Genomic DNA, 11,824 nt, shown 5'->3' with positions numbered 1-11,824 from the left:
GTGTTTGAAACCGACGAGGAAATGCCTGATCCACCGAAACCCGCTCCCAAGAAGGGCGCCAAGAAAACTCTGGCCAAACCGGCGAGCAAGTCTGGCAAGAAGCGCAAGAGGTCGAGGAAGGAGAGTTACGCCATCTACATCTACAAAGTGATGAAGCAGGTTCACCCCGACACCGGCATCTCTTCCAAGGCCATGAGTATCATGAACTCGTTCGTGAGCGATATTTTCGAGCGCATCGCAGGTGAGGCTTCCCGCCTGGCCCACTACAACAAGCGGTCCACCATCAGCTCCCGGGAGATCCAGACCGCCGTGCGCCTGCTGCTGCCCGGGGAGCTGGCCAAGCACGCCGTGTCCGAAGGAACAAAGGCGGTGACCAAGTACACCAGCTCCAAGTAAAGCTCCCCAGTGAGATGATCATAAACAAAACGGCTCTTTTAAGAGCCACTCACAATTTCAATGAAAGAGTTGTACTAGCACTAGGTAATAAATTACACATACTTTATGTCTGGTGACTTTTACAACAGCTAAATCACGGTTTTAGTAAGCTCCCACTGAACTGACAAGGAATTGTTACCCCCCCCCCCCCCCAATCAGTCCGTCCCACTCGGTATCCATGCCAAGCGGAGGATTGCTGCCGTTGTTTTATTTGTGGCTTCTGGAGTTTATAGGTTCCAGTTGGGTAACTCCTGAATCTCATTTCAACTCGAGCCTGAAAGACATCATGGCTCTTTCATATGGAGAAGCGTCGACACTGCTTCTTATAGATGTTGCCTGGCCTGCTGTGTTCCATCAGCATTTTGTGTGTCTTGTTTGAATTTCCAGCATCTGCAGATTTCCTTCTGATGGCTCTTTCATATAATAACTTTATAAAATTGCAGACTATACTCTGGTCAAAGTTTGAGAAGAGTTGTTTTCCATAACCTGATAACGTTCACACAGAGACCGACCGCGGGCAGAAGCTGAGGGTCAGTTTTATTCGGTTCCGTTACGGGTTGAAATAAATTAGAGAATTCAGTTCCCAGACACTCCAATATCAACTACACTTAAATCAAATGTGCCCGGTTTCAGTAACAGAGGGAAATGCGAAGACCCAATCTTAAAACAGAACTGCAATTATTTAACTTGAAAATACATTTGAACAATAGATTTATTTTTTGGCGGACTTTTTTTCCAGATTTCAGTGCACTTTGGGGAGGAGACGGTTATTTTCCGCGCTTCTACCTTTACGGACTGCTGATTGGTGATTAAGGCAGTTCTTCGATTGGAGCATTTCTCTTCACCAATGAGAATAAGCAGGATCAGACCAATCACAAATATCAGTTTGCATTCTCAAAGAGGGTATAAAAAGGGCGAGTTGGGGCTGTTTGAACATTCCTTCATTCTCGTTGGAGTAATATCGTGACGGTGGAAATGTCTGGACGTGGAAAAGGCGGCGCTGGCAAAGCTCGGTCCAAGGCCAAATCTCGCTCGTCTCGGGCTGGACTGCAGTTCCCGGTCGGCCGTGTTCACAGACTCCTAAGAAAGGGCAACTATGCTGAGCGGGTGGGTGCCGGAGCCCCGGTCTATCTGGCTGCTGTGCTCGAGTATCTGACGGCCGAAATCCTCGAATTGGCCGGCAACGCGGCCCGGGACAATAAGAAGACCCGCATCATCCCCCGGCACCTGCAGCTGGCCGTCCGCAACGACGAGGAGCTGAACAAGCTGCTGGGAGGAGTGACTATCGCTCAGGGCGGTGTGTTACCCAATATCCAGGCCGTCCTGTTGCCCAAGAAAACCGGCGCTGCCAGTAAGTGAAGCGACGTAAGCTGAATCTATTTACCCAAAGGCTCTTTTCAGAGCCGCTCACAATGTCTGTGGAAGGGCTGAGCGGCGGGTGTTTTCCGTCTGTTTGATATCCTGCATCTGTCAATGCCTCGACATGTTTCTTCCGCGAATAAACCGATATAAATCTGCAGGGAAACCGGTTCGTTTCAGTACCGGCTCGTTTTCCCCTCTCAGCCGACCGAATGTAGCTCTCTCCCCTTGCAGAGAGTCAGCGGGTTCACTAGGCGCAGAGTCGTGAAATGAACTTCCGGAGTCAGCCCCGAGAGGGAGAATTTAATCTCCGACCACTGAACGACTCCGCTCTTCATCACCCAGAACCGCGTTGTCTGGGTTCCACATTGCGGGTTGACCCCGGACCGTTCCGGTGTGCAGAAGGCGGGAACATCGCCTGTTCGTTGCTTCATGAGCGATTCCCATCGCCTGACAGAAAAATAACATTTGCTTTTTACATTTCAGAATCAAGTTTATTATCACCGGCAAGTGACGTGAAATTTGTTAACTTAGCAGCAGCAGTTCAATGCAATACATAATCTAGCACAGAGAGAGAAAAATAATAATAAATAAAATAACACATAATGAGAAAACAAGTAAATTAGTTACGTATACTGAATACACTATTTTAAAAATGTGCAAAGTCAGAGAAACTGTATATTGGAAAAGTGAGGTATTATCCAAAGCTTCAATGTCCATTTAGGAATCGGATGGCAGAGGGGAAGAAGCTGTTCCTGAGTGGCTGAGTGTGTGTCTTCAGGCTTCTGTATCTCCTGCCTGACGATAACAGTGAGAAAAGGGCATGCCCTGATGTTGGAGGTCTTTAATAATGGACGCTGCCTTTATGAGCACCGCTCCCTAAAGATGTCCTGGGTACTATCAGCAGCTTCTTTCGGTGCTGTGCAGTAGCCCCTCCACACCAGACAGATGCAGCCTGTCAGAATGCTCTCCGCGGTACAGCTACACAGGTCTCTGACTGTCTACAAAGGTACGTTTACCCTGTGGAACCGACCGTATTTACTGAAAAAAAAACCTCGTCCATCCAGGCCTCTGAATATAAATGAACATTTTGCGAAAGAGACCCTAATGACTGTCTTCATGCCAAAGAAACGCATTGATTGATCACCTTCTGACGAAAGAAATTACTCATCTCTATTCTAGAGGGGCATCTTTGTATTGAGGGTGTGGTCTGGTTCTAGATTCTTCCATTATTGGAAACATCCTCTCATATAAACGCTATCTAGGCTTTTCAACATTCAATGTGTTTCTATACGATGCTCCCTCATTCTTCTAGATTCCAGTGAGTACAGGCCCAGATCATCAAACATCCCAGTATTCTTCTAACACATGCAGTGATATCTAAGCCCCTGAGTCTAAGGGAGTCCCAGTCAACATTGGGGAAATTAGTCACCCTCTACAATGAGCCTGTTGCTTTTACATCTTTCATTCCCTGCTACATTTCAGTTTCTTTACCTCCTGCTGTGCATTTGGGAGGCCTGTAGCACAACTCCGTCAGTGAATGCACCTCTCTTATCCTGAGCTCTATTCACACTGTCTCACTGGATAAACCCTCCAGTGTGTTCTCTCTTAGTCCCTCACCCACAATTCCATGCAAAGGCTGATCTGTCTCTTGTATGTCAATCACAATTCCATGATTTTATAAACAGTTATCTTGCTTCTCTTTAAATCTTTATGGTCATCCAGCATCTCCACTCCTCTCAGTTACGGGATTCTCGTGTTTGTTATACAGTGTTTTGTTTGTTTTATCATTTGTGGCCTTGTGGAACAGTGCAGGCATGTACTTTGGTTTCCTGCATTTCACAATTTTGTGTGCCACAGTCATATGATTATGCAAAGGCAGAGGGAGTTTAAATGAAGTAAACATGGGGATTTGGCACATTTTGCATGTCATAGTTCCCAGGGGGATGTTTGATTGTGCATAGTTAGGCTCTTAGCACGATCCAATAAAAAGAAGTTAGATTTAAAGAGAGCGGTCATTGTATGAGTGGGCCAGAATTGGAGTGGGGAGTTGAGGCTTCGGCATTTCTGAGAGGTGTAGGCTGTAGAAAGATATGTTTTCCTTTATTTTTTATTTCTTCTGTATTACACATTTGGATCAGAAAGGATGCCAGAGAAGATTCTTCCCAATATCAGCATCACAAAATTGTCTTGGTGGAAGGAGAGAGAGGGTGGTTGTGGCAGCTTGTCATTCAGGTTGGAGGCCTCTGACCAGTGACGTTCACAGGGATCGGTTCTGGTACTGTCATTTGTCATCGATGTGAACAGTTCCTCTGACATTGTTGTGAACTTGATTAGTGAGGTTGCAGATGACAGCAATGTTGTTGGCAGAGTGGACAGTGAAGATTCTTTGAGAGTACAATGGGATCGAGATGACCTGGGGAAGTCGGACAAAGAATGACAGATGGATGTTGATGTGGACAAGTATGAGCTCTTGCATTTTGAGAAGTCCAACCAGGGAAGGACCTGCACAGTAAATTCTTGTTCCTTGGAGAGTATTGCAGACAGAGTGTCCATGGAATACAGGAACATCATTCACTGAAAGTGACAACACAGGTAGTCAGGATGGTGAAGATGATGTTTGGCCTATTTGTCTTCATTGGTCAGGGAACTGAGTTACAGGATTTGGGATGTCATATGACAACTGTAGTCGTCAAAGTGAGATTGCACTGTATTGTGCACAGTTCTAGTCACCCAGCTACAGGAAGGATGTCATGAAGCTGGAAAGTGTGGAAGGAAGTTTGATGAGGGTGTTACTGACACTGGAGGATTTGAATTATTAGCAGAAGTTTGGACAGACTGGGACTCTCTTTCTCACCAGAGAGATTAAGGAGCTGTCTGATGACCATCCAAAGGTTTACAAAATAATTAGGCAATCACTCTTTGTGTCTGGGTAGGGAAGCATAAATTTACAGGACAATTGTTTAAGGTGAAGGGGAAACATTTAATGGCTACCTGACAGGTGGGGCGATGTGGCATGTTTGATTAGGGAGACCAACACTACAGTAATAAGTGAGGAATTTGATGAGGTCTTGTAAGTAGAGGTTTTAAATAAAATGATGAATGGTGATTTTGATGGGATTACACTGCTGGCCTCCCAGTAGGCTCAGGTATTGTGGAGCAGACATGTTGGTAAATAACACAGAGGTGTAATCAGAACAGGCTTACAGCAGTCGGGCATTTTGACTTCCCCAGCATTAACCAGATTACCTTTGTATGAAAAGCTTGAGTTTCCAGGAGTAATTTGGCAGATGCAGGATCAGTTCATCCCTCAGCAGAAACAATATTCGAAAGGGAGAATGAGGCAACCATCAGCAACAACGGAAGACAAAGGCAGCATAAAGGAACATGAGAGAGCAGAGAATATCACAAAAGTTAGTGGGGAGCTAAAGGATTAGAGTACTTCAAAAGAACAGAATGTAACTAAATAGCAATATGGAGAGAACAGATGAATAATTAAAGTAACTGGCCAATAGTATAAAGGGGAATAAGGATTTCTTTCAGATATTTAAAGAGTAAAAGAGGCAAGAATGGATCAGGTTTCAGGTTTCCCATTCTCACCTTCGGAATCACATCGCTCACTGATCCTCTTTTACACTGTTTAGTTTATTCTGTATTTCTTATTTAACCGGGCAATCTTGATCATTTAGCACAGCGTGATAAATGCATTTCAATGGTAAGATAGATAGATAGATAGATAGATACTTTATTCATCCCCATGGGAAAATTCAACTTTTTTTTTCCAATGTCCCATACACTTGTTGTAGCAAAACTAATTACACACAATACTTAACTCAGTAAAAAATATGATATGCATCTAAATCACTATCTCAAAAAGCATTCATAATAGTTTTTAAAAAGTTCTTAAGTTCTGGCGGTTGAATTGTAAAGCCTAATGGCATTGGGGAGTATTGACCTCTTCATCCTGTCTGAGGAGCATTGCATCGATAGTAACCTGTCGCTGAAACTGCTTCTCTGTCTCTGGATGGTGCTATGTAGAGGATGTTCAGAGTTTTCCATAATTGACCGTAGCCTACTCAGCGCCCTTCGCTCAGCTACCGATGTTAAACTCTCCATCACTTTGCCCACGACAGAGCCCGCCTTCCTTATCAGCTTATTAAGACGTGAGGCGTCCCTCTTCTTAATGCTTCCTCCCCAACACGCCACCACAAAGAAGAGGGCGCTCTCCACAACTGACCTATAGAACATCTTCAGCATCTCACTACAGACATTGAATGACGCCAACCTTCTAAGGAAGTACAGTCGACTCTGTGCCTTCCTGCACAAGGCATCTGTGTTGGCAGTCCAGTCTAGCTTCTCGTCTAACTGTACTCCCAGATACTTGTTGGTCTTAACCTGCTCCACACATTCTCCATTAATGATCACTGGCTCCATATGAGGCCTAGATCTCCTAAAGTCCACCACCATCTCCTTGGTCTTGGTGATATTGAGACGCAGGTAGTTTGAGTTGCACCATATCACAAAGTCCTGTATCAGTTTCCTATACTCCTCCTCCTGTCCATTCCTGACACACCCCACTATGGCCGTGTCATCAGCGAACTTCTGCACATGGCAGGACTCCGAGTTATATTGGAAGTCTGATGTGTACAGGGTGAACAGGACCGGAGAGAGTACGGTTCCCTGCGGCGCTCCTGTGCTGCTGACCACCGTGTCAGACCTACAGTCTCCCAACCGCACATACTGAGGTCTATCTTTCAAGTAGTCTACTATCCAATCCACCATGTGAGAGTCTACTCCCATCTCCGTTAGTTTGTGCCTTAAGATCTTGGGCTGGATGGTGTTAAAGGCACTAGAGAAGTCAAGGAATGTAATCCTCGCAGCACAAGGCAGTGCACATTGCAATAGACAATAGACAAAATCAAACCAGTGTAGAACTTACACTATGAATGATCGGTCATCAGGGAGTGTAATGGGCCGGAGAGATTTAGGGGTAAATCTCTCACACACAGTTAATTGAAAGTCGTGTCACTGGTAGACAGGGTGGTGACGAACGGGGTTTAACATGCTGGTCTTCATTAGCCAGGGGATTGAGTATATCAGTTGGGGCATTATGTTACAGTTGTGTAAGTGACTGGAGGCCACACTTGTATTGTGTACAGCTCTTGTCACCGTTTTAGGAAACGGGGTTAAACTGGGGAGAGTGTAGAAAAGATTTCCAAGGATGTTTCCCGGACCTGAGGTTCTCAGTTACACAGAGGTTGGTCAGACAATGTCCGTTGTCCTTTATTCCTTGGAATCACAATCATTGATCACTGTGTTATATGACAAGGAATCTGTCATTTTATTTTGACGGCAGTACAATGCGATGAAGGTGCAGATGTGAACATTGTGTCAGCAGAACGCCAAGGGATTCTGGGAATCGCGAACAACGCGGACAAAATGGTGCAGGAACCCAGTAAGTCAGGCAACATCTCCCACCAGAGTCCTGATGAAGGGTCTCAGCCCGAAATGTCGGCTGTTTATTCCCACCATTGATGCTGCCTGACTTGCTGATTTCCGCGAGCATTGAGTGTGTATTGTGTCAGAGAGAGTGAGTTAAAGGAGCGGGCGGGTTAGACCAGTGTCACTGTGTTTGTGGGTCCGAACACATCGTAGGATTTCTCAGCGCCTCCTGTCGAAAATGAAAATATTTTTCTGTTACGGAAGCGCCCCACTCCCCAGCTCAGTCCCGAAGAGGGAATTAACCGCAAAGTTTTAATTAGATTAAATATTTCAGCAAAAAGCAGAGAACAGGTCAACGATCGGGAGAGAGAACGCGGGCAATGCAGTAATGAAACGGGTTGAAATAGAAAGTGCTGCCTTTAATCCCGATTAAACTTTCTTTCCAGCGAACATTCCAGTCTCAGGGACGGACAGGGACTAGTCAGAGTCTCCGCAGTGTCCGATTTGAATTGGAATCGGCGAGTTTTTGAGGAGAGAGAAACACAGAAAAATGAAGCCGCCGGGAGCTGACAGCAGGATGTCTCCGCCCCGTCCGCTCGCTGCCTTTAAATTGCTCTGTGCCGCCGCCTTTCGCTTCATTTCTCATTCGTTCTGATTGTGAGAAGGATTTACCACAGTCGCCGACATGACTGAGACAGCACCCGCCGAAACGGCTCCTCCAGCCGCACCCGCCGCCGCAAAGAAGACTCCCAAGAAGAAGGCGGCTGCCCGGAGCAAACCAACCGGTCCCTCGCTGGGCGAACAGATCGATAAGATCGTGGCGGGTTGTCGCGATAGGAAGGGTATGTCGGGTACGGCCATCATTAAGGCTCTGGCCGGCAGCGGTGTCGATGTGGTGAAACTTCGCCCCCAGATCAAGATGAGCATCAAGAGGAAAGTGGAAAACGGCTCCTTGGTTCAGGCCAAGGGCTCGGGTGTTTCGGGATCCTTTAAATCCGGTAAAGGAAAAACTGCCGTGAAGGTGGTGAAGAAAGCGAAGAAGCCAGCGGCAAAGAAATCTGCCACCAAGAAATCTCCCAGCAAGAAGCTTGGCGCCAAGAAACCCGCGGCTAAGAAAGTGGGAGGTAAGAAACCAACAGCTAAGAAACCAGCGGCTAAGAAAGCGGCGCCGAAGCCCAAGAGCCCCAAGAAAGCCGCAGCCCCGAAGACGAAGGCGGCCAAGAAGCCGAAGTCGAAATCCGCAAAACCCAAGAAGACAGCAGTCAAAAAGTGAATTGAGAATACACCATTTGTGTGTATCTGAACCCAACGGCTCTTCTCAGAGCCACCCACATCTCAGAAAAGAGCTGATTCAGAGTGTTGTGATTCCCGCGCCGGGTCCGATTGAGTTTTCCGGGGGAACTTCTCACATGGAACCCGAGATTACCGGTACCTCTGACATTTGGTGCGGCCGTGCCGTCTCAGTGTCTGAAATGAGACGTGGATTCCCGAGCTGAGATTGAGAGATAGGGGATGTGGGCAGTTTCAGGCCCAATTCCTTCTCCGATCCGGGAGAGAGTGACTGAGACATTGACACCAGCGGAGATTCAGCTGAGTTGATTGGGAACTGCTGAAAGCTACGCGAGAGGGGAGGGGGCGTGTTGAGAGAGGGATCCGTCTCTGGGGACGGACTGCAGCGGGAGGATATGTGATAAACTACCCGGTGGCATTGCCGACTGACCTTCATTCAGGCCCCAGCTACAAAACTACATAGTTAATTTACAAAAAACACCAATACCAAAAATGTACGAGAGTGAAATCTAATGTAAAAAAAAACACTATTTCCTGGTAGTCACCACCCCCCGAAATCCCCCACTGTACCCCTCGCGTCGGCATGCTCCCACTCCAAGCACAGCGGGCACGAACGTATCCCCATGTCCAAAGCAAACAAAACGGTAACAGCCGCACCAGCTGTACATGACAGGTTTGTGGGAGAAGTGAAGGGCCAGATGAGATCCTGACGGGGAGGGAAGCGCGTTAATCTCTGGATGCATTCAAGAGAGAGTTAGGTAGAGCTCATAGATAGCGGTGTCAAGGGATATGGGGAGAGGGCAGGGACTGGGTACTGATCGTGTATGATCAGCCATGATCACAGTGAATGGCGGTGCTGGCTAGAAAGGCCGAATGGCCTACTCCTGCACCTACTGTCCATTGTCTATTATCTCCTGTCCCTCGCTGAATTACCCTGTCTGCACAGAACTGATGCTCGGGGTCAATTACTGCAAAACCGATCGGGAAGGCAGATCGCTACTACAATAATGATCAGCAAGGTACAGCCCTTTCCTTTGCCGTGGTAGTGGCTCTTAAAAGAGCCGTTTCTTGTGTTCGGTGTGTAGGCTGGGCTTAGGCGCGCTCCCCGCGGATGCGGCGGGCCAACTGGATGTCCTTGGGCATAATGGTGACTCGCTTGGCGTGGATGGCGCACAGGTTAGTGTCCTCAAAGAGCCCGACCAGGTAAGCCTCACTTGCCTCCTGCAGGGCCATGACCGCCGAGCTCTGGAAACGCAGATCGGTTTTGAAGTCCTGAGCGATCTCCCGGACCAGGCGCTGGAAGGGAAGTTTGCGGATGAGCAGCTCGGTGGATTTCTGGTAGCGCCGGATCTCCCTCAGAGCCACGGTGCCGGGCCGGTAGCGATGAGGCTTCTTCACTCCGCCGGTGGCAGGAGCGCTCTTCCGCGCCGCTTTGGTCGCCAACTGTTTGCGAGGAGCTTTTCCGCCAGTCGATTTGCGCGCTGTCTGCTTGGTGCGGGCCATTCTGCTACGGGAGTGAGAACACAGGCTGAAATACACGAGCAAGATAGACGAAATGGGCTCCAGGACAGCATTTTATACAGCTGGGAGGGCCGTCCCATCGATTATGATTGGCTCAACACCAACTGTCTATTAAAGGATCTAGTTGCTGCGACTGGTTTATTGATTTCATGCAGGCTGGCGGCGAATAACAATTTTCGACAAAATGGGAAACTGTTAACTGGCGGTCGGACTTTATCCAATCGGAATGCACTGTGATTGGCGCCCGATTAATTTCAAACCGCCCGCCAATTTCAGAGCACCCAGCGATGGTGCTTGATAACTTTTTATTTACAATTAATTCTATCACGGATCATGGATTTTCAGTTTCATTTAATATCTAATTCCCTCAGTTAAGATTTGAATGCATGATTACGGAATCGATTCTCTAAACGAGGGAACTGATTTTTGTCCGAGATGGACAGAATGATTAAGATCGATATGAATGCATTCAACATTTACGGTAATCACCGCCTGGAAAGGCACAATCGCAGCTATATATATTTCAAGCGGAATGATTAATCTATTTCAAATGGAACCAGATTAATATATCGACAAAAAATAATTAAAAGGTTGTGGTCACGGCTCCCTCTGTGAGGTGGTGGGTGGCTCTTAGAAGAGCCTTTGTTTTGTGCTCGGGAGGAAGTGGGAGTTTTTCAGCCGCCGAAGCCATAGAGAGTGCGGCCCTGGCGTTTCAGAGCGTACACCACATCCATGGCAGTGACCGTCTTGCGCTTGGCGTGTTCAGTGTAGGTGACCGCATCTCGGATCACATTCTCCAGGAAAACCTTCAGCACCCCGCGGGTCTCCTCGTAGATCAGACCCGAGATCCGCTTGACGCCGCCACGGCGAGCCAGACGGCGGATGGCCGGTTTGGTGATGCCCTGGATGTTATCACGGAGCACTTTACGGTGCCGCTTGGCTCCGCCTTTGCCCAGTCCTTTGCCTCCTTTCCCTCTGTCAGACATGATGCTGCTTCACTCAGGTTGCTGCTCAGTGACAAACTTAATAATTAAATAATAATAAGTAAATTATGCCGTGGAAATAAGTCCAGGACCAGCCTATTGGCTCAGGTTGTCTGACACTCCGAGGGACGAGTTGTAACGTTTGATGGCCACAGGCAGGAATGACTTCCTATGACGCTCAGTGTTGCATCTCGGTGGAATGAGTCTCTGGCTGAATGTACTCCTGTGCCTAACCAGTACATTATGGAGTGGATGGGAGACATTGTCCAAGATGGCATGCAACACGTACAGACTGGAAGATTTCTGGAAATTTGCTGATTCTCCTGCTTTAAGTTATAGGAAGTGCTTTTCCATTCCGCAAATCCCCGAGGACCTCAGTCTGTCCCTCCCCGGCCCCATGACCAGTGCCAGCGTCCTCACACACAGCAGTTGGTGGGCGAGGGTGCAGTCACTTCCAGTGATGAGAGGGTTAATACATCAGAACAATTGTTCCTCTGGGTCGCGAGGGAAATGAAAGTCCGGTCACATAAAGGAACAGGATACATAGGCAGATAGAAGGATATACAGACCTCGCTTTGGCGCCTTCTAAGGCCAGGTAAAGTGGTGGCTGAGGAGCTGGTGCGAGGTGGGTGGGGGCTTTAGGTACGAGGATCATTGAGGTCCCGAGGGAAAGGTGAGACGAGTCCAAGGAGGGGAGCCAATATGTTTACCGGATCATTCTTCGTGCTACACGGAAGGGTTTAAATGAGCATGTATGAGGTCCTACACAGTGATTTTCGGAAAAAAGGTTAAAA

General features: G+C 47.7%; 5 protein-coding genes across 5 annotated transcripts in view; 3 read left to right on the top strand and 2 right to left on the bottom strand.

Moving 5' to 3' along the window:
* On the top strand, positions 1 to 410 carry LOC140717508 (histone H2B-like). Its single transcript, XM_073031084.1, has one exon. It carries the CDS (start codon positions 22 to 24, stop codon positions 394 to 396), a length of 375 nt encoding a protein of 124 aa, XP_072887185.1. The 5' UTR covers positions 1 to 21; the 3' UTR covers positions 397 to 410.
* A 966-nt stretch (positions 411 to 1,376) lies between these two features.
* Positions 1,377 to 11,824, top strand: part of LOC140717774 (uncharacterized) — an 81,825-nt gene continuing 71,377 nt past the window's right edge. The window contains exon 1 of the mRNA XM_073031492.1: positions 1,377 to 1,790. Within this exon, the coding sequence (XP_072887593.1) occupies positions 1,411 to 1,790 (380 nt within the window). The 5' untranslated portion in view covers positions 1,377 to 1,410. The remainder of the gene's footprint in view (positions 1,791 to 11,824) is intronic.
* LOC140717507 (histone H1-like) lies at positions 7,906 to 8,674 on the top strand. The gene has a single exon (XM_073031083.1). The coding sequence runs from the start codon at positions 7,922 to 7,924 to the stop codon at positions 8,507 to 8,509; it is 588 nt and encodes a 195-aa protein (XP_072887184.1). The 5' UTR covers positions 7,906 to 7,921; the 3' UTR covers positions 8,510 to 8,674.
* LOC140717506 (histone H3) lies at positions 9,591 to 10,068 on the bottom strand. Its single transcript, XM_073031082.1, has one exon. It carries the CDS (start codon positions 10,027 to 10,029, stop codon positions 9,619 to 9,621), a length of 411 nt encoding a protein of 136 aa, XP_072887183.1. The 5' UTR covers positions 10,030 to 10,068; the 3' UTR covers positions 9,591 to 9,618.
* Positions 10,668 to 11,033, bottom strand: LOC140717505 (histone H4-like). Its single transcript, XM_073031081.1, has one exon. The coding sequence runs from the start codon at positions 11,031 to 11,033 to the stop codon at positions 10,722 to 10,724; it is 312 nt and encodes a 103-aa protein (XP_072887182.1). The 3' UTR covers positions 10,668 to 10,721.

The sequence above is a fragment of the Hemitrygon akajei genome, chromosome 28 (genome assembly GCF_048418815.1).
Source record: "Hemitrygon akajei chromosome 28, sHemAka1.3, whole genome shotgun sequence".
Lineage (NCBI taxonomy): Eukaryota > Metazoa > Chordata > Chondrichthyes > Myliobatiformes > Dasyatidae > Hemitrygon > Hemitrygon akajei.
The sequence above is the reverse complement of the archived record's forward strand: the minus strand, read 5'-3'. Positions and strand labels throughout refer to the sequence as shown.